The sequence below is a fragment of the Pieris napi genome, chromosome 14 (genome assembly GCF_905475465.1).
Source record: "Pieris napi chromosome 14, ilPieNapi1.2, whole genome shotgun sequence".
In the NCBI taxonomy this organism is placed as follows: domain Eukaryota; kingdom Metazoa; phylum Arthropoda; class Insecta; order Lepidoptera; family Pieridae; genus Pieris; species Pieris napi.
The window spans coordinates 12,531,956-12,557,508 of NC_062247.1; the positions used below are offsets into that span (position 1 = coordinate 12,531,956).

Below are 25,553 nucleotides of genomic sequence, written 5' to 3' on the forward strand. Positions count from 1 at the left end.
TCTATATTAGGCTGATGTTCATATTTATTTATTCTTTGTAGTAAATATAATAACACACGTTTTTTTTATAAAATTTATTCAATTTAACATAAATTAATAATACATACACTATTATGTCACGTTACTGGTAAAACCATACTACATGTCATTACAAATTACAGCGAAACTTATACAATGCATAGATTTATGGAATGTTGCAGTCTTATTTAGGCCTAAAGGTACATGGCTGAGCAATATCGTCACAGAAAGTAGTTTTTATCTATCCCTGAAAACACCACAAACTTTATATCAACGTCTCTAGTCACAAAGAAAAATAAGAAAATTTTGATGATTTAGTTTTGTTTCAAATTATTGTATCTAAATAATTATATAACATAATATGTATTGCTGATGCAGAATTATCAAAGAATGTTTACAAAAGTATTGCTGGTATACCATGTAAAATTAATAAAAGAAGCCGTTATAATATATAATATGGCAAAATTTAAAATTATTTCGAGATTCAACCCTGAGATCTGAAGCTGTTTTGTATGATTTGTTTAAAGTTAAATGCCTTTAATGAGTTTAACAGTTTCTGAAAGACATGTTTTTGATTCATACATTAGAACGCCTGTTATTTAATATTGCCGTATATTAATGTAAAATTATTTATTTTATTATATGTGATTTTATCAATATTTAATAATGTATAAAAAAATAAAATAAATATAACAAAAAAAATAATAATAATAGATATCATTGCGAAGTGACAAAATATTTGTCACCATTCATTGGAATGTGTAAAAGCGAATTAAATCACACTACAATGTTAAGGTCAGATTAACTTTGGATCAACTCCAAACAGCTGTTTGTTGTAAACTCGTTTACTGCGGGGCATCTCCTCTTCAGAATTTATTGACAGATGACTTAGCAACACGTAACCTACACTATTCAATTAGACAAATAACTAAAGTTCTTTAGTTATCATCTCTTCGTCAGACCCAATTCAAACGATTATTAATTAATTCCTTATTAAGCGTATTTGTGCCATAATTTAAATCACAATTGTATTCGTTTCTTTAACTTTCTTCCAAATGACTTATCACACAAACGACTCACGTCCCTCACCACCTTAACGGGGCCCGGGCAGATATATTTCGTGGCTGTTTAATGTTTTTCGAGAGCATCACGTATCGCAAAGCGGAGAAGTGCGGTTCGGCAATTCTGACTTTTGGCAAGATCGACTTTGCCGCGTCACGGCTCGTCAACGGTGTGGGCGAATTCTTTAAATATTCGACACACGGCCCGTTCGCATCTTTTTGTCAGCATTTTTGCTTAATTTAAGGTCAAACACCGGCCTCGTCGCCTTCTCTATTTTGCCAGAGTGGGTTTGCACATAGAATACACGAACACGCGAAGCTTCCCGTAATTCTATATATAAAATAAATAAATAAAAGATAAAAACGACGTTCAGATACCGCAATATCTCCGGAATCGAACGAAACGTCACGAGCAGACGCCATACGCAAAACTAAATACTATAACAGTCGGTTGCAAATCGGCTCCGTCCGGCGACGAGCGGCGGAGGAGAAGCGGTGAAGCGGCTCGAGGTGTCGCTCAAACGGGAGTCCCGAAGTCGGGGTCTCCGTCACCGTTCACGAAGAGGCCGTGGGCCTCCACGCGACGCGCCGAACCTATCCTGGAAAAGGAGTCGACTCGGGCTTAAGTTCGTTTACTGGAGCGTCGATGCAGACCGATGGAATATAAAGCTAATACCTGAAATTTTTAATTTCTTTCCTCGGCTTCGGGTCGCCGTTCGGCTTTCCTTTGTCGTCGAGACCGGTCGGCGCCGTCGCCCCGGCCGCCTTGCGGTCGACGGCGAGACACGCGGAAGCGGTCTCCGACGCCCCCGGACTCACGGTCGAGACGGCAGGGGTGCAGGCGGGGGCGGCGCTCAGAGCTATCGTCACTTCTCGAGCGACGGGCGCTTCGTTGTCGCAGGTGGCACCTGCAAGCGAAGCGAACTTCAAGGGGACCGACTCGCCGGAGAGAGCGTCTCTTAGGCGCTTCGGTCGAGGTCCACCGACCGGATCGAGGCCGGTCGTCCGGGGCGTCGTCGTCGGAGCGGTGCCTCTGCTTTAGGACGGCGTAGGAGCCCCTCGAGCGCCAATCGCGAGCGCGCGCCGCGTCCGCCTCGCCCCCCGGCTCGTCCGACGACACTCCCTCCACGGACACCGCGCTGTACGCGCCTTTCGTCCTCCAGTCCTACGATAGTTGGACGGCTTTAACAATTTGACGTTTATAAGTAGCAATAATAATAAATAATGTGTTTTCGGTGCTGTCTCGCTTTCGGCTACGTTTATTCATTTATTTGGAAATCATAAGCAAAGCCCACTCGATGCGATGTAGGAGAACTGCGTTTACCAGGGCCTTCCTCTTCTTGAGCGAGGTCCTGGCGAGGTGCACCGGCGTCGAGCCGGGCGAGGCGGACGGGGCCGGACTCCGTCTCGCCGCGACCTCCTCCAGCTTCACCATCTACGGAGCACGAGCACGGTCAGCGGGGGAGCGTTCAAAGCTAAGCGGGACTGCCGACCGAAGAGTCCTTGCCTCGAGCCTCGCTTCGATCTTAATGGAGTCGTCGTCCATGTCGAGGATGTCGAGGTTGTTGTTGATGTTGTTGTAGTCGGGGTAAGGGGCGTTGTCGGGGCCGGTGGGGCCGGTGGGGGGGCCGAACACCTCGAAGCGCGATTCGCTGCCGCTGCGCGATCTCTCCTCCGAGTTGCATCTGGAACGATTAATCGGTAGGTTTGTTTATAAGCTGATAATAATAATAATCTTTATTTACCAAAATAAATTGTAAAAAAGCAGAATTCTATCAGCAATATACGTAACCTGAATTAACATTTATATTTCAATCTACTTTTTCAAATAAAGCAATGGGTATGAGCTTAAGCAAGAATTGTAACTGAGTATTTCCCATTATTTATTTATTTATTAAGACTTCGTTGTATTAACATAATATCGTAGGCCTCCGAATAAAAAGATTAGAACCTGTGGTTATATTCCGGAGTCCTCGGTGCCGTGGGAGTCACTCCGGAGCCGTCTCTCTCGTCGCAGTATTCTTCACCGTCTTCCGGATACAAGGGAAACCTGAACATGCCACAATTCCGTTGTACAATTCCTTCCTCCATTTTTTTCAAGTTACGGCATTGTGCAAATATGAAAGACCTGTAGTTGTCTTCGGAGAGCCTGTCCTCGTCGTCGGTGGCGATGTACTGCACGCAAAGTGCGCAGTCGCCCTTCACGCTCTGCAGCGCCTGCACGGCTTCCTTGTGGCACGCCTGCCGGATTTGCACGAGCAAAACGTAAACGGCTCTCTCTATTCAGAGCAATCTTGGCAGGGTTCTTAAATTAACTTAACCACTAAATGCCTGCCGATTTTAGCGATTGTTCATAAATGTTCTGTTGCTCGACTGTAATCACAGAATATAACATCACCTGCGTCAGGTCGACGTCGTTGATGGCCAGTATGGCATCCCCGACGTACAACTGTCCCGTCAGAGCGGCGGGTCCGCCCGACTCCAACTCCGATATCAGGATGGGCACGCCGTGCTCGCGACCGCCCTGGAACGTCCGACGATTCTTATAATATTACTGCATATCAAAATGACCCCCTAGACTAATCCCGGAAGAATACGCACCGTGACCGAGATGCCGAGGCCGAGATGCGGCGATCGTCGCACGCGCACGGTGCGCGGTCTGGCGCGGAGAGGGGCGGCGGGCCGCGGGGGCCGGGGGGAGGTGCCGCGGCACACGCGCACCAGGGTCTTGTGCCGCTGCAGCAAGATCTCCGCTTCCACCTGCGGGTTCCGACTTGGCTTTAGTGCAATATAGGGTACACAGTTCTATCTATACATATAGCTACTTCTTGCAATAAAAACAATAGACGGGCGATGCCGAATTTCTCACCTGCGCCCAGAGAGAATCTCTCAGTTCTGCTCGCATGTCGCTGCCCAGCAACTGCAGTTGTTGTATGCGTCCGGCCAACTCCTTATCCAAATACTTCGTCGCTAATCTGAGAAACCATTGGGCCGAGATGAGCCAAAGCGTTGTCCCACTTTTTATCTTCAAAGAAATTGAATCTCTCCCGATTGTTATAATAGCGAATGTATGTGCTCAAACGGGATACAATTATTCTTTAACTCTTTGGCAACACTACGTTTCACTCTTCGTATACTTTACTAAGTAAAATGATTTCGATAAGTGAGAGAGTAGCTCACCTAGCACCGAACAGTTCCGAATGTAGCGCGAGAACTGTTTCTCGTAGCGCGGCATTTTCCCTCGCCAGCTGAGCTGCCTCCGCCCGAGCTCGCGCCGCCTCAGGGACGTTGCCCGCCACGTCTCCACCCTCTTGACAGCCACCTCGAATGGATTGTATACAAATACTTAAATAAGTTTTTCTACTCTCTATGCTCACAGAGTTTGTCTAGCTAAGGTAATTTAGAATAGAATAATTTAAAAAATTAATCCTTAATTCACTTTTTTATTAATTTGGTTTAAAATTAACGCAAAATTGCCGACAAACATTTATCAGTTGGTCATGATGTTTGTTTTAATTTATATTATCTAGAATTCTTGAGTAATAACAGCCATTTATAAAACATAAAAGAGCTCACCGGCTGACGCCGCGCGCGCCTGCACCAATTCTGCCCTCATATCCACCAACTCGGCCTGAAAAAAGTGAAACTTGAATCCATTGTAATAGGAACATTCTACTATAGGCGTGTCAACAGACAATAGAATGTAATCGTAAACCCAGATCGGTTGAGCTTATTGTCGTCGCCGGAGATAACATCTTTGGAAAATTTGTAACATTGGCGTTGCACCCACATTGTCGTCTAAACATATACTATTCACAACCTTCGGCCAATTTATTAATAATCTAAAGGGGAATCGTCGACAACCCCGAACATTACCACTAACTAACTTTAATTGTATAAATGATTTTACAAATATTATTTATGACATTTTAACTCGAAACTCAACGAGCCGAAATTTATGACCGTGATTTAACTAGTTTATATAGAAAAACAGAAATGTATCGAACATTATATTTTCGTAATTGAAATATGGGGCTTCAATCAATTATTTTATTAATCGATCATACATTGAATATTTTCTTAACTCGGAAGTGATTTAAATTCGGGGCATTTTGCTCATTACAAAGATGCGATTGAGAAACAAATTACCTAACTCGGTTTCACTCGTTCAAGCAAATAGGGATTCAATCAATCGATACGTTAAGTGATGTAATAGTAGTACTTAGATATAACCACTTCCAATACTTGTAATTACGATAAACACAAATTGAAGATTACCTAACACGCTAAATTAAACGTTAATAAAATTATGCAATAACTTGGCCATTTATTGTTTAAGATCGATATGTGAAAATAAAAATTATAGAACTCATAAACTCTTTTATAGGCACCTCATTAGCGCATCGAATAAGTGAATAAATATGAGGCCAATAAACAATAAACACGACCTACACCGAATTCAAGATCATTAACATAGTAATATTAACATATTATAAATACAGATAGTGGGCGTGACTTGTGAATATTATAACAAAATTCACACGTTAGCAGAGGATCAAATCGCCGTACTGATTGAAATATGCCCCGTACTCGTTACATTGTGCGCTGAGATTGGCTGCAGATAACGTTCCCGCAAGATTGATTCCCTGCGGCTCTTAATCGGCGAGTGCATCTCGGACAGACAATTTGAAGTGCGCACGCGCCGCGCGTCTTCGCACTGAAGTCTTCACACAAAATAATAACAATAAATCACCGTCTGTGTCGACACTGCGGGACTGAACGTGCGACATGAAATTTGAACCTAATTTGAATAACATGTAAAGGTGTGTGATTTAAGTAACTATTCTGGACGCAGTCTCAGCATCTTAATGAGGCCACACATATCGAATTCGGTGAAATCATAATTGATATATGTAATGATAGCATTAGAACGCCGGATCAGGGAGATAGTAACAACCGATTGGTCGTAACTTACGCATACTTAATAAACGGCTATTCCATTTAACGTTTCATCAATAGCGAAAGGTGGAACCTCCAATAGTTCATTACACGTATGAAAGATCGTTGTTTAATCGGTCTCGCCGCGCCCTTTATTGTTCTCGGTACCGAGTATTGACTAGAATAATAGCGCTCGTTACATTAACATGTGGCGGTGAACGCGGCCGAGGCGCTATGGTCCTTCGCCTTTTCACTCATTGTCACTCGGTACGCAAACACCTCGCCACACTAACTGTTCTCGAATAATTTAAACAGACCGGAGGTTAATAACTTGCATCTTTACTAAACATTATTACTTTGAACAAAGAGTTTGGAATGTTTAATTTCTGACGGTACATTGGAAGCGTTAAGTCGTAAAGACAATTAGCCGTTATTTAAGGTATCCTTAGACAGTGTGAGGAGAACTCGCTTCTAACTTCGTTTTTGTGCATGCAATTAAAAATGAACTGCCGGAGTCGGCCGAACCGGGTTCGAGACCCACGCACAAAAACATCTTTCTTGAGCAATTGCTTCACTTCTTAAACTTACGCATCATAGGAAATTGGGTCTATTAGAAAATGCACTTCAACAATTTGAAAGTATTCGAAAGGTGCTACAATGAGGACAGTCAATGGGCGTATGAGAGACATTACCACCCGGGCGCATGACGGACTGACAGAGCATGCGGTCGAAATCACGCCGGGTAATACAACAGCAAAAGATTTTCTCCGTTTCCACTTTGAATAAATGTATATTTAAATCGCTAGCAGGAAAAAGGAAAGTCTAAAGGTGTACTAACAAGTATAAGATGAGTTTCGATTAAAGACTATTGTTCTACAATGAAAACAATGAATGCGTACATAAATGATCCACTGACAAATGACGGCGGACGGGATAATCACACGGCGTCTCTTGGGAATCTTCCAAGTAGTTGACTATGAAATTAATTTGGTTTATCTTCATTTGACATTTGTCCGATATGTAATAAAATATAACGGATTCTTAGATGTTACTCTAATCTTTTTTAATTTAATCGGTAAATTTATCAGACTTCAAGGCTCTCCCGAGGAGACGCTACGACCGTACTTAATCGAACAAAAGCTTAAGAATTTGAAATAGAGGATGAGATTACCCCAAACCACTACAGCACAATGACTTTAATAAATGGAGGAATTACTTCGTTTTAATGTATTCAATCACTGCACAACTTCAATGAACTTTTCTCAAGTTGAATTTCGATGAAGCCCTATTTATAGGATATTATAAATGCATTGCGAATGCCTCTATAATAGAATCGGATATGTTGTCGGCATTTTAATTTGACACGTTTATGGCTGACCGTTGATCACGAGTGTCTATAACTTTCAATTACAAAGCTAAAAATGGTTTTTTGAAATATACTAATTTGAAATATGTATATATAAATGGAAATAGAGCTAATAACTAAGCCTTTAAGCTTAGTTCTACGAAAATCAGTTGAATCATTCAGCGACTAGTCAGTTGCATTATACCTACTACTTATTGAATGTATAAAAATAGACATTGGTCATATAGCAATCATCAGAAAACTATTTATTTAGTCTAGCGAAGACTTATTGTAGACGAAAAGATGTTTATTTATGATGAAGCGAGATATAAGCGGTGAAATGCAAACGACATTATTGCACCTGGCAATGCGAGCGACGTCATCAGGTCTGCAGTGCACTTCTAGGAATCGGGTCTATGCACCGTCCAATGCGAAGGTAATGCATTCTTGTTAACTTTCCGTATTAGATTACCAATTCAATGTACAACGTTTGGTCAGATTTAGTTGTTACATTCACTACACATCAACTGAGATTAGTCCACAGATATTTCATTTTGAGCGATTAAGATTTTACAATAAGTTAAATTACTAAACATTTTACAAGACATAGAATTAACTCTAAACCCCATTTGAAATTGTGAATAGTTATTTCGTATGACTAATAAGCGAGTAATTATAGTACATATGCTAGTTTAAATTTTATGAACGCGCCAGACCTATTCGTGCAAGTGTTTAGTTTATTTCTGAAGATTATGAAACAAATCCAAGCCGAGTTATTACTGCAATCTTTAAAAGGTAATCCCTAGAGCTTAATCGCTTAAGGAATTTCAAATAAAAACAAGACCACTAAATTGTCAACAGTGTATTCTGTTTACGCACCTTATAATATCATAATTGGTCTCGATAAGCAAAAAAATAAGATTTAATCTTATGAGATCCTTGAAAACCAGTTTGCATGCCTCAATATTTGCGGTCACAGTCGCAAGAGAAGGTACGTGTAAGCCAGAGATTCATAAAACTCACCGCGAACACGTCTGAATAGAACATTTCAAAATCCAAGAGAATAATGTAGTTCCTTACAAACGTTGTGTAAAACAAAAAACTTGGCGATTAAAAAGAGTGGCGGAGAGTTTATTGCCAGTTCTTCTCTTCCGTTCTACGCCCTTGATTTGAGAACTGGCAGTAAATGTAAAATTAGAAGCATTTAATGTATATTTGTACATTGTGTTACCTATATGAATAACGATTTTTGACTTTTAATCGACAATATTCCTTCTCCACCGTTTTAATATCTTTTTAGATAAGACTAAGGTCTATCTCAAAATTTTGTACGATTAGATGACCGCGAAATCATCTTAGTGCACCTTTGCAGGCTTTACCCGTCACTTCTAGACTGACATTGCGTACTGTGTAGCCGTGTAGGTAGGATAAGCTAAGCTTAAAAATATGAGCGCGGTTCCGCACGATACACCATAAAACACAGGGTTTCGGTAAGTAGGGTAATGGGCATAAGCCCATTTGACGCCAATGATTCCTCATTCAGAATGTCACGTACGTAATTCGTAATCCTGCACAATTCTTACATTGTATAAGAAAATGGTTAAGTTTATCCGATCGGCACAGGTGTGGCACCATGTAATTGGAATTTACAGGTGCTGCATTAACATTGACAAAAATGCTAATAATATGCGTTTCAATGCAGACGTGGGCTTCATCTAACGACCGATCAAAATATTGCGCCCGCGACATCACATTTCAATATGAATAAGTTTCTTATGTAGGCAATAAATACAGTATTTATTATTACAAGGTCAACTTTTGGGAAAGTTGTAAACGGCACAGAGCGTGCTAAAAGTTTCTTTAAAGCTAATTAACGAAACATGACGGTTCAACTGCAACTGGTGTTAGACAACATGGCCTATGTTATGGCGCGATGAGGAGCCATTATTTTTAATGTCTCGCAATCTAATCCACGGAGGCGTCGGAGATCACACGTAATAGCTCTCAGTTTATGTGATCACTCAAAGTCAGATACAACTTTATTGTCCGTTAACGCAAAAACTATATAAGGAGTACTATTATTACGGAAAGTCAGAAGAAATCTATTTAGTCAACGCTATATACGCTAACACTAGCATTCATCTTGGCTTTAGATATCTGTACTGTTGCCTTGATAATTTTACATTCAATTATCATTCATAGACAAACATGAGATCAGCATGCTGTGCCCGAGACTGGTTTCTTGTGAGAAAACTATAAAGTTTTGATTGACACTTCTTTGGTGCACGGCTAGGGTACGACGCATGACCTAAGGGTTGGCAGTCGCCCGCCCAAACGCGGGCTCATCATGCTGCATATCTAAGTATATATATTTACGGAATAAAAATAAATATAAATGAAACGTTAGAACTATCTGTTACCTTCAAATAGATACAATTACAAAGACGCAATCGGTTAGGGTCAAAGCTGCTCGGAGCCGAGTTCTAGGTCTGACCACAAACCACAGACGAGGCAACAAAGAACTTAAATAGCGGAACTCGTGCGGTTAGCTATCAGAATCGATGCGGGTCATAGCATATGCCTCTCACAGACGACTGGGAGCTTTATACAATCGCATACTGCAGGCATTTTGCTCTGGGCAATTTTAGTTGAACATTTATTTTATTTCTTTCTTTGTATCCATGTGCGTAATTAACAGTCTCTCTTACGGTGAAGGTAAACATTGTAAGGCATGCCTTAGACCCAAAAAGTCGACAAGCACAGATAGATACAGAAATCTGAGGCCCAGACCTAAAGGGTTGTAGCGCCATAGGTATATATACGTATGTATATATTTTTAATTACTTGATTTTCACAATCATGTAACACGTTATAGTAAAATGTCGTTGCACTAAACGTTACGATATCACCATTTCGCAAAACGTTATCGAAATGCATCGATCATACTGACACACTAATAGACAAGCTTTGAACTATAATTTATACTTTCCTGCTCTTTCTCAGAATATCATAAAAATTACTCACGACAAACATCTTGTACAATTATAATTCATAATTCGTAATCTAATTTTATTAGCCAATGATTATCGTGTTGTAGAAGCGATAGGTTTTTAAATATAGGTTTACTAGTTTTTTTAATATCGCATTCAGCTAAAGCTAAATAGATTAATTTTTACATTACATACAAGTTTGTAGTGGATGGGTGAAACGCAGTATCTACAGCGCAATATCAATCGGGAACCGTGGTTTATGAACGCCATAAAAACGTGATATAGTACCAGAAGACTACCATAAAGTGAAAAGTGGGTTAAATTTAATATAAACTAAAGTGGACTTGCAAATTGCAGCATCGGAGCTTTCATCTCAACATATTGATGCCCGATGGTTATTATTAGTGGAGGAATAGTGCACGTTGTCGACGTCGTCAATTGATGGTCTCAATTGCTAACGTTTTATCAATAACTTATTTAAGATGCTACAATTAGATTAAAATCGGTAGGCCCTGGTACATTTTGAATCGGTTTGTGTACACACACACACTTTATATACTCATTATAACCAAAACTGATGACGAAGTTTGCAGTTTAGTCTTTCCTTTATAACATTTTATAATTAAAATATCGCCGCTGTATACATTGATATGGCTCGTGATAAGACAATTTTATCCCGCAAGTGACGTAATTTTGTGCAATTAGAATAACTAGAATATAAGGCGAATTAGCAAATGTAGGAGATATCTCGATACCGATAGATACGATCTAATTGCCTTCTAACAAGGACTTTCCGTTTGCTGTAATTTAATAAATTATTTGACACTTCTAAATTTCTTCCGATTATCTATTCAAGTCATGTTGATTAGTTGATATAGTGGAGGACCTGCTGCAACTGAGAGTCAGCAATTAGGAGACAGGAAGGCCTTAGAAGTTTCTCGCTTCGGAACCAAGACTTTTCTCGTTTTGGATCGCAAAGCCCGCGGAATGAGTACCTCACTCAATTACTCAGTTTTACACAAAAGAACTTTTATACGTATGGTACTAAAACATCTCTACTTTAAATTAAAAAAGACTCGGTTTATCATAAGCGTCGTTGCCCTCAAAACTCAAAAGCGTCTAATACGATTCAACGGAATCCACGTATCCTCTGTCGTCTTTGATCTAATCTCTTTGATCCCACACGAATAGGAATTACGATTGATATATTCATTTTCGCTTGATCACATAATTCGCCAACCTAATAAAAAAGCTTAACAAACTGATGGCCACAATGAAGTGTAGAAACCATTTGTAAACTAGAATCGTTTAACTAAATTGATTTACTGCCGATTGGTCATTCACACGGACTAGACAATCATCGTCGAATGACTCCCGACGGCCAATTAGCAGTACAACACACAAGATTATATTCACCAATATCCAGTTCCCAGTTCGGCTTAAATTGGCACACATTGAATACTAATCGAGACTTAAACAAAAAAGTCCTGCGGCCAAAAGGGTCTTTGATAGCAGACATCATCCACATCGTGTTATGCAAAAAACAGTGACAATGAAACGGTATTGGGAATTATTCAAGTCAACCAAAACCAAACGATATGTATATCTGAGCTTACGATACGACTCTGTTAAGCTGCTATTAGACAAATCATGAATATGCATTATACGTTCACATTAATAAAAGGCTATCAATGCATAATTCAAACGATAAAATAAGATACATTCAACCAATTTGATTACTTTAATAAAAACGAAGTATCATTTTAAAACGTTGATAATATATTGGCTATCATAAGAACAAAATATTTATTAATGGCTTTAAATTAAAGCTTGTCTATTGGATATTAACGTGTAACAATAATCTAGGGATTATAATAATATTTTGCGAATGTTAATACTAAGGAAAGAGTATTTAAAATTCACAAATTGCGTTCCTCAAAAAGCACTTATCTGCTTTCATCAAAGCAAACAATAACACGCATGACGAAAATCTAGCGAGTAAAGATAAGCTGCAAGCTGAAGGCTGCAGTCATCTCAAGAATCAACATACAAACCAACATAGATAACAGAATACATCATTTTTATCTGGCAATAAATAAAAATGCTACACAATTAATTTAAAAAAATACATTAAAGAGACGATGCATAAATACCGTAACTAATGTAAATAGAAAATGTCTACTTCTCCGAAACCCAAGCCGGCCGTCACCAATTACGCAGAAGGCAGTAAATCATGCACAGGTGTATGGGAAATTGGTTTCGCTTTTGATGATCGCGAAATGTTCAGCATCATCCATCGAAGGAGGGAAAGTTTTACGTAACGCACTTTAACCGTAAAACCAATATTGATTGAGATGATCCATTGTAAATTGGATACTTGATATAAACGACGAGTGACGCAACCGTAATGAGCTATCAAAGACGTCTTTTCACCGTTTCCGTATTTCATTAATTAACATCGAATCAAAGGATTCATTTCATAACCGGGATATTTATCTACGTCTTTCTCACGCACACGCACACTCCTCACTCCTGTCTATGGCATCGTACTTGACTTTCGGCTATAAGAGCTACAGTAGGATATTCTATCCAACCCAATGTTTAATAGATTAAATGTTTGAACTTATTTGTTACTGTAGTTTGAAAAAATGTGACGGACTTGGTGGATCCCGCTTCTCGCGACTAATGTAAATAATAAACAAAATAACTTCACACTTTCCACGTTACAACTGTAAGTGAAAGCATAAAATGTAAAACCTCTGAAAAGTTATTGAGGAAGGCTTCATTTGTAGCGGGGAGGTGCGCGTACGCACGGGGCGTGGCCGAGCCTGGCCGTCGCAGCCGGCAGCCACAACCGTCGCGGATGCTGGGCCGGCCGCACTCGTCGCGCGCAAACCGAAAACACGCAAAGTTCACGCGCAACATTACGATGTTTCTAATGTGAAATAAATTGTGAGTGCTGTGATTGTGAACTCTCCCGTTCAAGGAAATCGCACGCGTCGCGACACCAACTCCAAATAGGTAACGTTAAAGCTTATCAACTTATCGCCGCATCTTTTGATAAAGGACTACAATTACGATCCATGCGAATATTGTAACCTCTTAAAATTCCTTACGAAACCACTATGTAGATTAGATTGATCTACTAAATGTTCCGAAAATAAATTAAAAGGAGACGCGTTTAATCGAAACAAACTCTCGTTTTCATACTAGACTTTTAAGAAAATATTGAACATGAACAATCACAATTAATAATAACATAATATGTATATGTAAATGTCTATGCTGATTCGTAGTAGGAAAAAGCCATATTTTAATTATGACATAATTTACCTTTAAACGCGACAGATTTTACGACTCCTATAATAGCAATATTGTTTTTATTTATTTGCCAATTTAATTTTTCAAGATAAAAGCCATCATCGTTTTTTCATTAAAAATATACCTACTCAATTACACAATATTCTATATATTGTTACTGATTTACATTATTTTGATGGTGATGAGAAGCTTTCTGCTCAAAGTTACACTTACAAAATGTATAAAACAGATTTAAGTAAATTCTAAATCGCAAACATATTCCCGTTTTACCCATTCTACGCAGTAATGTGTAATTAATTAGCAATTAAAAATTAGACAGCCCGTTAAGTTCTCAGAATTTTAACCTTAACAAGTAACTGTTGTAAGTTTGTGCAGTGAAGAATATTAATTTACCATATAAACTTTGTATTCCAAGAAATTATTGGAGCATTTCGCGGCAAACAAACAAGTCCAAGAGCATAAATCATAATATTGACCGGTTTGCAAACTACCGAAGCGCCCCCGTCTTGATATCGTAATCATCAGTTTGCTGCACTCAAGGCAACGGAGACCTTTACATCGCGAGGAAGTGCACTCGTTGTGGTCCGCGAGTTCGTTTGACACGAATAAATTTGGATCTAGGATTTTTTTATTAGGCGTTTGGCCTTTACGTAATAAACGTAGGCGCACAAGTTGATACTTACGAAGTTCCAGATTTTAAAGAGGTGTTGAGCTAATCACATTCATTGTGAATGAAGACATGTTGGTACTAACGTTTATTGTAATGTTCATTTGCGTGGACTAGATAAAGACATAACGTGTTCAGGATACTATTTAATATTAAATTAAATTGTTTCACGTCACCCGTTTTACATATTTCGAAATCGATCATTTATTTCCTAAGTAAAGACTAATTGTGGTGTATAAAGTAATAATCTGCGCTTTATTAGAATAAAGGAGTTGTTAAATCATCGTTAATTCTTACAAAAGTAGCACCTTGAAAATTGTGTAATTCGTTGAACACACGCGACATCTCTCGTGTAGCCACAAATAAATATTTTCTCATTAAAATTGCTACACGCCCTTTCTATTTAAATTATAACCATTGTTCTCGGAAATATTTCGCAAAGTGCCCGCAGGCGGCCATAATCAATTACATTTCCAGTCAGCCCCGGAATAACTTGCACTTCCCATGAACGATCTGACTTCCATATCAAACTTAATGGGAAACGATTGAGTGTTGATCTTACACGATACCATGAACATGAAAATAATATAGTGTCTCACTTGTATGTCCTGAAAGTCAAACTTGTCACCTGCTTTAAAACCAGGACGACCTACTCACGCCATATACTGAGTCAATTAAATAAATATGTTCTAGGCTCCTATCACCCAACATTCTGTTGAGGCTATTTAATTGAGGCATGCATATCAACGTAAGCAAATAGCTACAAGTGGAGCTCCCGATGACAAGTGCGTTGTATTTGTCCATCGCAAACAGCTCCTCGGTCCCGACACGTCTGCTGCGCTCAAATATTATTTCCCTCCCACATGAACAAATAAAGAATATTTTTTATTAATCTTAATGTTCCTCCTATCTCTACGATGTTTATAATTGCCGTTTTATATGCTCGTTCCTAATACTATGAGCAGCACTTTAATTAGGAGCGATTGACAAATACATCCATTTATAATGGACTCAGCGAGGCTTTTACGTGCCTGTTGATGTTGTCAATGCGTTTTTTGTTGTATTAACCTCTATCCTCCCGACACATAGGAGTGTGGCAAGAGAAAGTATTTAGCATCAATGTCTCGTCACCTTTGCCTTATCTATAAACGAAACCCATTCATCAATTATTTTATAATTAACCTTAAACTATACAACTGTACTATATGCTGTTTACCTTTAGCAACGTCAGAGCAGACTTTCATATCGCAAAGAACATCATAAATAGCTTTAAACGTTGTTTACTAAAAATTCACATACATATGTAGCTGAAGCCAAACTATAATGATCTAACTGATGTTTAGCCTCCATCATGCTAATGTTGAAATTAAGATAATGTCGCCTCGGAGCCGGTTTGCAAGCATTCCTTATTTATTACCACGTTTTGTGTAGTTTACACAAAGTGTGACCTAAGATTCTACGAATGGCAGAGCAGACGAATAAAATAAATAAAATTAAACGATCCTTATCGAAAAACCAGATTGCAACATAAAGCTCGTTCTAAGTCTTGTTTATTATCAGTTCCTAATTCCCGAAACAATTCATTCCTTTTCTTGTAACGAGACGAGAGGTAATTGCGTTGTTTTGGTACGTTTTTATATTTTTAGTTTTATTTAGAAAAATACTTACGAAGTTGACAACACATTAACGTCTCTCAGCCATTGAACCTTGCCGTCTTGACCTCAGTGCCGTAGCTTCCTCGTGTTTCTAGTCACCGACCTATACCTGTTTAATTTGTCGTTATTAACAACAAATTAAACAGGAGTGTCATCAGAATATGAACGAGACCATAACGGACGGCACAATTAAAAGATATCATTGTTTACTTATTTTATTACTTTGCGGAACAAATGAGGACTGTGCTTGCAAACTCTAAAAACTTTAGCAAATGTACGTTTATGTAAATCACCAAGTGATATAGCAATTGTAATAATTCCTCAAACAATCCGTCGAATAACTCAAATCAATTGTGTGTATTGGCGTTTACTAAGAGCGAGATTAGGACGGATTAAATATTCATGTTGCACAATTGCACGTAGAAGACGGGACACTGGCTGCAATTCAACTGTTTGTTAATGATAACTTGTGCTTTCTACGCGTTTCTTTAATCATTGTTGTGTCTACGTTTATCATAATTATCATCTGTAGAATATCGAACGCAAAACTATTGCTGTTAAAAGTTTTACTATTTAAATGTCAGAGCCACAGAATGTATACCAAAATATTAAATATTGATTTATGAAGGGCAGTTTTTTTCATAATGTAGTATATACTTGGCATGAATTAGGTGTTTATTTGGACAATGAACAATTAGGTCATAATTTTTGCCTCAGTTACCATTTCTTACTATTTCTGTTAATTCCTGACTTAAGCCTCCTTAAATAAAAAGTTAACATGACTCATATTACATTTGTCATCGCAGTGTTATCAGAAAAATGTCATCGAAATAGTCACATACAAGAAAAACGTTAAAAGCTTCTGGTCCTTCAATAATCTTTGTTTTATGTTGTGCACTAACGCTAAGCTTTAAGCAGGATTAACAGATACTTTTAAATATTTTATGATGGCACGCCGACCCCGAATTATACTACCTATTACTCATAAATACTGTAAAATTTTGGATAAGCTGGTCAAACGATTATGGCACGAGCTATATTTCAATGTACATTTGTTCAATGATTGATATAAAAAAAATAAAAGAACGACAACTCGGCTATTTATCAGGAAATATTCGCTTTTGCCGCCGCGCAGTCTCCACGAACAAAAACATTATCGTGTACAATACTGTTTAATAAACGTTTTCGTTTCGTGGATGGATATAAAAATGGTAATTTATGTCTTTATACAGATTCTATGATATAGATTGAAGTTGCTTGCTCTTAAAATGAAATCTTAACTCTTTAAATTGTCACGGCAGTGTTCTTGCGAGCCCTCTGGTAGGGTGTCCTTGTCTTTTCAATTTCTATTTATTGTGACAAAGTAAAGGAGGCCGATCAGTGAACCAAGAAGATAACGCAAACTAGGAAAACTAGCTATCTTTATTTGCATCATATTTTATGGAGGCTGTTAAAATGTTTTGCAATGTTAAAAATACTTTACAATTTAACCAATATGCGATTCGTAAGTTCTTAGTAACATAGAGTATTGATACTGTTTCAGTAAATGTTAATGAAAAAAAATAGTAATGGTTTCACGGTGGTCCTGAAAATGATCAGGGCGGTGAGTCATTTGAATTGCACACAGCGAAAATTTATAATCGGCAGTCCGACCACATTCCGAGAGCAGGCGCAGGTTAGAGCATTTATATTCACATTCTAATCATATCGATAGGAATACCGGCATTAGGACATTGTATTATTTTCACTTTATATACAGTTTTATCTGTTCACAAAATACCTTCGACCATACCTATTAACGAGGCAGGTACGGTAAGGTAAAAACTCGACAACAATAATTAGAACGAAGAATTGAATATTCTCACCCCAACCCTAAAGAACGTATTATGAGTGAGGTTGCTACATTTTAATTTAGATACGGAAGCCGCATGACTATGCAAGAAAACCCGATTAATTTCATTGTGCAGTGTCGGGCAATCCTTCAAAGTGAGTTGCTTGTTTGTCAGCATGGCAGGCAGGCATCTCACTAGGAAACAACCGCACAATAGAACAGGGGAAAGATGTAAAGGCCAACGACATTCAAAACAAACTCAAATCTCTATTTAGGTTATTCAAATATTGCCTTGTTTTATAACTTATTTTTGCTACCAAAAATAATTTAGTTTTTTTGAAACGAAATTTTGCATCATGAAATGTTATTGCACACGAACACTAGGAAAGAAACCTGGATATATTTCCTAGACGGTTTGGCTCCGCTCCAGTCCTATTGCACTTTGACAAGCGGCCTATAACTTGTACTAGATTGTCCGTCTATTCCTATTAGATATTAATAAACGTTTATAGTGTGCTCGCGCGGCTTTACAACGCCCAATGTTTGTAATAAGGGGGGAACGATGCAAAGATTTTTGTAAAATAATTTTTTTTTTCACATCACTGTTATTAGCAGATGTCATATAATATATTATATCTTACCGTATTTTAAAATATAAAGTTCTCGTAAGCCGCATCCAGTGTCACAAGTTTTGCGAAGGGTCAGGGTCAACGCACTCCAAATATCGGCATTCCTTTCCCTTTTCATCGCTGATAACTATGAGTCGCAAAAATTACGGTACAAGGTACTTTGAATTTTATAAATATCTTGACACATTTTGTCTACACCAAGGCAACTCTTATACGTTCTAAGACAATTTTTTCCTTTTAAATTGAATCTAAGCCATAAACAAAACAAAATTTAAATAACAGACAGTTTTCATCAAGCACAGGACCGGCTGGAGGTCCTTGCTCGACTAGGCCAAGGCCCGATGGGCAGTACCGCCTCGATGATGAAATCATCGTTTGGAATCGTAGCGCATCCCTCTCATCAGCTGTAATTTAATCTTTGTCATTATTATATACAATTGTCTAACGGCCGCTTTCTATACACGATCTATAAGAGGTCTAAAAGTCCTGCGCCACGTGAACATGTAAGGCGAGCTTTTACAAGATACAACCTTGATATATTTTTATATATAGTGCTTTTAAATTGCGTTTATATATATAATATGTTAACATAGATTAACATGCTAATGTATAAAACGATAATTATTATGCGTTTATGAATAGGGCGTAAGTTCGATTGCTGCGCAACGAATCAAGTTTCAATCAAAATACGTGACCACTCACTACTACGACAGCCTTATCGTATTAAAAAAAATAATTTATTTCTTCAATGTAAGAACTTGTGTACTCATTCGACTAGCAACAAGTTCAGCATAACAAGCGATGGACATAAATAGATATTCATACAAAACGATTTAATCAGGGGCCGTGACTGACGTATAATAGAAGACGGATTATGAAACCACACGAGACCAGGTTGATCTGACGAAAGGTTGACCCCGAACTTGTGTGGGCGAGCGGCGACAATTTGAGGAGCTCGGGCCAGAACATTATAAAATCATTATTATAATGCATAATATAAGTAGAATTATATATATTGCCGTATTCCGCATCTAGATAGAGTAGGTACGGTACGTTGGAAGCAGATTGAGAATAAGAGGATGCAACAGTCGCAAATCGATACTGGCGAGCTTCGGGTCTTCGAACTGTCGGGGAATGCAAACAAATAGACATACATAGTAATGACAAAAGAGCACACCTGCTTAAAGTACAAACAATGCAAATCTAGATGCGTCGGGAATAATACGTGCCGTGTTAGTCACCAGTACAGCGATTTCTTCCGGAACAGAAGATTACTCACCATTTCGTTGACATGAAATTTAAACAATGGAAATTAAAATTTAAAATCTCTGTCATGTGAAGAGTCAAAATTTCAAGAAGTAAGGGAAGGAGAAAAGCAATATGTTCCCTTTACGTCTAGCGAAACGGTGAAAACTTAACGCAACATTTATTGTAAATTTAGGCAGTTTGTATATTAAAAGTTAGCATTGAACAAACGATTACGATAAACTCCTCATATAAACAGGAATCGTTCAAGATACAATGCAGAGTCTGGAACGAATGGTTGCTGTATGAATGGCCAATCTTAACCAACGGCAAAATAAACAAAAATCAATTACCGGCAACTCTTTCAGATAAAATTAATCGACTTCCATTTTCATGTTGTATCTGGGCATACATTTTACTGAGTAAATTTAAAGCTCGATTTATCAACATTGATGCAGTTTAAACTTCGTATCACCAGTGGCTTATTCTATTTAAACGATGTTCAGTTTTTTCTTATAGATTACCGTGTACGCAAAATTTTAACAAATTAAACAAATTTCAGGCAGGGCGATGTTAAATGTGGCTGTGGCGGCGCTCGCCTGCGTCTGCCTGGCGCGCTGTTCGTCGGCCGAGCCACACACCCTAGCTTTACACATTCCTAAGGTGATTTCAGTTTACTGATTTGCGGTAATTCGTTGCCCTTATGAAAATGATGATATATTGTACATTTTCAGGATCTAACAAACATATTAGCAAATATCGACGAGCGATTAAGGATGTTGGACACCATCAGTGCGCTGCAGGTGAAACAAGCGAGACGACTCGACGTCATACAAGACAAACTGGGTGAGAACAAACATGCAATTTCACATGAATTGCATCTAACATCACAAGCCTTCATTTAGTGCTATTGAAGTGTATAAAGCTAAGGTGTTAGGTAAAATATTTCAAAATGCAATGACTCACTGTGTGATCTTATTGTGTCATATCCTATTTTAGTGCCTATCCGTGGGGAACTTTCGCAATTGAACAAACAAGGTCATCAGTTAACTAAGTGCACCCTCTTGCACGTACGCTTCATTAACTATATTCCAATAATTCCAGATCGCGTGGAAACAACTCTATCATTAAGGCTTGAGAGAGCGCAGTTGGCGGCGGAAAGATTAGAGCATAGACTCCACATGCTACAAACAAGTGTACAGGTAGGATTCTAAGAAACAATTACCATTGAAGTCACGACACGCCAACATAATTGTTTCAATAATAAATAACTATTTATTCCAGGCTTCCATCAAAGAGAGCACCGACAAAATAGAGCGAAGTCAAATCAAATTTGTAGAAATTGCTCAAAATCTCACCAATCAAATCGACTCCCACTCGCATCTTCTAGAAAAGGTAAGAGTTTAGAAGATTGAAAGCTATTCAAACGTTAATAAGAGACGAACCCGCAGTGCTTCAATCTATTTACCATTATATTATATTTAAAGGTGAGCGGTGCATACGCCGACACCTGGCGTCGCAGCATTCTACTGGAATCTCTAATGAGAGATGGCATGGCCCTCGTGAATGTGACTAGAAGAGAACTTGCTGATGGTGTACGGGCCCTAGCCCGAAGACAAAGAGATGCACGTCTCAACTCTGCCGACTTAGAGGCAGCTTTTTCTAGGCGATTGAATGACAACACTTACAAAATTGACTTAAAGGTAAGCAAAATGCTTTGCATTTAAGATTTACGATATTATAGAGATTAAATAATCTAGAGACATCTTTGTTTCTTTATATTTTTATGTATGTAGACTTTGGGCACATTTTATAATATGTATTTACACTGCAATTTTATACGGAAAATGTAATATCTATTACTATAATTAAACAACGACAAAAATAATTAGCCCCCAATACGAAAATATTAGTATTAATATGAAGCACAGAAAATATACCAAAACCTTCAAGCGGTTATATTCATAATAGTTATTTCAACGTTTTACTAATCGGTGATTTAACAACAACAAGCAGTACATTGAAACCACAGCTTAAAATGTGAAGGTCATTATTCAAAGTTAAGAAATATTGTTAAGTTATAGAAGAATAATTTTACCTGCATTCATATCTATATATGTTTTTTTTTTGATCCACGCGAATTTATGATTCCTGAATTTTTATCATATTTAACATTCAAATAACTTCTAGCATTTTTTATCGCCCGTCTTGACTCGTGAGTAGGCTACTTTTAGTCTGGTATGTCTTTAGCTCAATAAATGTTCAGGCCGAATCTATTTCGATCCTGCCTAGTCCCTCGCCGATTAAAGGACTGTTTTCATTCGTGGCTGCTTTAAAAATTAAGACAGATAAAACCGTAATCCTATTTTACTTTTTAGATGCAGGAAGTGCTAAACGAGCAGAGACGATTTGTGGACTCCTGTCAACGGGTGCAACTGGACGATCCCACTCATGTGGCAGATGTTTTAGACAAACTTATAGATTCTTTAATAAATAAGTATGTCTTTATAAATATTCTTATCACATGTTTATGTGTTTGTAAAATTTGTGTCTGTGTTACTTATTTGTACTGCGATTGTTTCAGAACCGCATCAACATTCCACGAATTGCAAAATATACAGAATAGTGTCCGTAACCACGACAATAAAGTGATGAAGCTTCTTAGCAATCGTCCTTCACAGGTATTTTTAAGCTATCGACGTCCTGTAGTGAAATTATAACTGTACCTATAGGCATATTTATTGCAATTATATTGATATGATTTCAGACGGATTCGACTTGCAAGAGACTAGAAACCGTGTTCCGAAATTCATCACACGCAGCGTTCAATGAAAAGGAGCTCCTACAGCTCACAGAAAAATTCATTGGCTTGACGAACCGTGCCGACGCTGCACTTCAGCGCCTAGAGAAACTGCTCGCTGATGACCCGGGAGGGTCTTCATCCGCTAGTGACGTCACGGCAGCAGCCGACAGATTACTACAGAAACTTAAGGGGATTAAGTAGGTTTGATTCTTAAATTTTTGCCAATAGAATATGCAGAAGTAATGCATAGTACGTACCATAGTAATATACCCGACACTAACTTGATAGTTGAGCTTAGCACGATCTAAATTACGTTTAATATGGTTGTAATATATTGTAGGAGTGAAACAGATTCGGAAGAAAATGAGGAGTATGGTGAAGATGAACAGGACATGGCCTATTTTGAAACAGGCGGTGATAACTTCATGGAAGAAGATCAGGAAATGCTGAGCAGTGTAGATGGGAAGTCTAAAACGAAGACTACTACAGAAAGTGTTTCCTACCAATTACCACATCGAAGGCATCTTCATAAACATCCTTATGACCGCGGCCCTACTTGGAGAAATTCTGAAGATTAATTCTAAGCATGTGATATAAAGTACTCTTTAATAAACATACAAATATTTTATTAAAATGTATATTCTAATTTTACATAAATACAATAAGAAAATCATAATGATATAATACTGTGAATATCATCATATAATTCCATATAATTCCATGACCCCAATTTTAAGAAGAGATATCATTTTAATTGTTAATGAACAAGGTGGGGCAAGTAAACTAGTCCTTAATCGAACACACCATATGATGGACGGTAAATGTCTTAAAGAAAAGAAAAAGAAAGCTACAAAATTCTATCTGACTATAATAATGTGCAACACTGAGAATATATTTTCTTTAAATGAAATGAGCATCTTGGAGGTCATCCACCAAAACTACACACACTACAGGGTGGTGCGTGGTCCTATGGTAATAACTCCCTGAGTATGTTATCCTGTCCTCTTTACATTTTTATAAATATTACTATAGATGCTTGGCCCAGTCAATCAGATCAACCTTTTTCAGATGTTTTTGTTGTATAGATTATACAGCTGATCATGTTTCTTAGAGTGAGCTTGTATAGCATGCAAATATCAAGTTATTATATGTACCCACCATTAATAAAGGGTTTTAAGCGGTTTTATTTTCCATATTGGATTCAATTTGAATTCACTCTTTTTGTCAAATATTTTTAATGAATATGAACATGATAAACAACATAACTAAGAAATAAACTGATCTTATGATATAATATAAAATCTAACAGGTTTAATATTGACAAAATGTCTTACATTTGGAAAATGGCCTTTATTGAGTTCTACAAAGCAAGAGTTCCACATTGGTAGTTTAGTTTATACTTTGTATTGCTGAGGGATGTTACTCTTTACTGACAAGAACTGCTGAATCTTCTTGTGATGCTTGAAATAATTTTTTAAGTATGTTTGTTTTATTCAATGCCTCTGTACATGTCATGTAGGCTAGCAGTTGTTAGACTGTTGAACTCGGACACCAATCTGGGTGTGTGTCTTTTTAAAGAAACTTAGCTAATACATAAATCAACACATTCATCATTAAAAACTAATCACAAAGTGACAATGTATTAAAATTGCAACCTACTATAAACTAAGTCATTAGCTTACCTCAAGTTTTGCACTGTGCTGAAAAATGGTCAAGGCTTTATGAGTGAGCTGAGCAAAACAGGAACTCAATGTTGCTATTTTTTGACGAGCAGAAAACATTGCCTCCGGTTCCTCGGTCTCCAGATCCGCTGAAAATCACACGTGCTACTGATTTTATAGAATTCCTATTGATTAGTGTCAATGACCTAAGAGTAATAACTATTTCTTTACGTAACAATAAACAACGAAGCAACAAAGAATACCTGGTATACCTACAGTCGCAAACTATATGAAATCACTTTTCTACCAAGGAAACCCAGTGACTGAGAGGAATTTTTTTCGGTTACTGAAATTGAGATTGTAGGTATTTGTATATAAACTTACCTAAAGAGGTATCTAATCCAACACATGCTTTATCAAATTCCTTTTCCAATAAATCTAACCACCGAAAACCAACCCCTGTTGTCGCCATTTTCACTATAAACTTGTTCAATTATTTTCAAAATTTATGTTGTTGACTGCATAACAATAATAATTAGAATCTCGAAATCGTACTCTGCTTTGACAGCACTACTGCAGTCGCTTGATAATGTGACAGACATTTGACAGATAAAATTTTGAAACAATTTTGACCAATGAATTTTTTGACAACTACAGCTATCAGCGGTTTATATATATACTGTAAATAATAAAGTTCGGTCACAGTTATTTTACCTCTGTCTATTTATAAGTTGGCAATTATTAGCACTATTTACTTACACCTTCCCGACAAAAAAGGCTCGAAAAAAAGGCCCCGACACACACTAACGGATTCGGATGATCCAATCACTGTAGCTAACAATAAATTAAAAGCCGCCCACGCGGCCAATAATAATAATAGCTAAAAATTAATTAGGGTAAAAAACCGCTTAATCACCGGGGAAGGCGAGGACCTTTACTGCGTACTTCGCTCACTCCAGTGAGCTTCCGTCCTGCCCTTCAGGTGATTGACGCCCCGCGATGGCCCAAGCCGAGGTCTGAGTCTCGCAGGAGACGCCCTTGCGCTAGTTGCAGGAAAAACGCCAATTCGGGCCGAGCTACGCTCGCCAAAACAGCTCGAGCTGAGCTGTAAAGGCCCTTAAGAGTTAAGGCCAACAGTGAGATTCCTGGTTGCACTCCGGAAGTGCCGGCAGAAGTGAAAACTTGTATTAACGTTGTGCATTTTTGATATTTTGGAACGATTAGGGAATAATTTTGCACGAATTGCTTTAATTATCAGTACCTACTATCATTTAGGTATGTGGTAGAATACAATATTTATTTATTGCGCTATCGTACACAAACATGACAATTTATATTACATTTAATACGCCGCGCCAGCTGTCTACTCTCCATCCGTCTTACGAATTT

General features: G+C 38.0%; 2 protein-coding genes across 5 annotated transcripts; one reads left to right on the forward strand and one right to left on the reverse strand.

Annotated features, from left to right (window-relative positions):
* Positions 1-1,051: 1,051 nt before the first annotated feature.
* On the reverse strand, positions 1,052-25,415 carry LOC125055888 (Golgi-associated PDZ and coiled-coil motif-containing protein-like). 4 transcript variants are annotated; one of them, XM_047658574.1, is made up of 14 exons: positions 25,081-25,415; positions 24,186-24,313; positions 4,656-4,710; positions 4,260-4,401; positions 3,949-4,054; positions 3,681-3,839; positions 3,478-3,603; positions 3,208-3,320; positions 3,031-3,129; positions 2,587-2,764; positions 2,404-2,514; positions 2,067-2,244; positions 1,756-1,987; positions 1,052-1,678 (listed from the first exon to the last, which is right to left on the reverse strand). In XM_047658574.1, exons 2-14 carry the CDS (start codon positions 24,282-24,284, stop codon positions 1,597-1,599), a joined length of 1,680 nt encoding a protein of 559 aa, XP_047514530.1. In that variant the 5' UTR covers positions 24,285-24,313; positions 25,081-25,415; the 3' UTR covers positions 1,052-1,596. The 4 variants fall into 4 exon arrangements, with proteins under 4 accessions (XP_047514530.1, XP_047514529.1, XP_047514532.1 ...); XM_047658573.1 differs by lacking the exon at positions 25,081-25,415 and adding an exon at positions 24,549-24,975; XM_047658576.1 differs by lacking the exons at positions 24,186-24,313; positions 25,081-25,415 and adding an exon at positions 16,009-16,411.
* LOC125055889 lies at positions 13,203-23,137 on the forward strand. Its single transcript, XM_047658579.1, has 10 exons — positions 13,203-13,373; positions 20,263-20,363; positions 20,435-20,546; positions 20,805-20,902; positions 20,985-21,095; positions 21,188-21,403; positions 22,079-22,197; positions 22,285-22,381; positions 22,468-22,700; positions 22,844-23,137. Exons 2-10 carry the CDS (start codon positions 20,271-20,273, stop codon positions 23,079-23,081), a joined length of 1,317 nt encoding a protein of 438 aa, XP_047514535.1. The 5' UTR covers positions 13,203-13,373; positions 20,263-20,270; the 3' UTR covers positions 23,082-23,137.
* Positions 25,416-25,553: the final 138 nt, after the last annotated feature.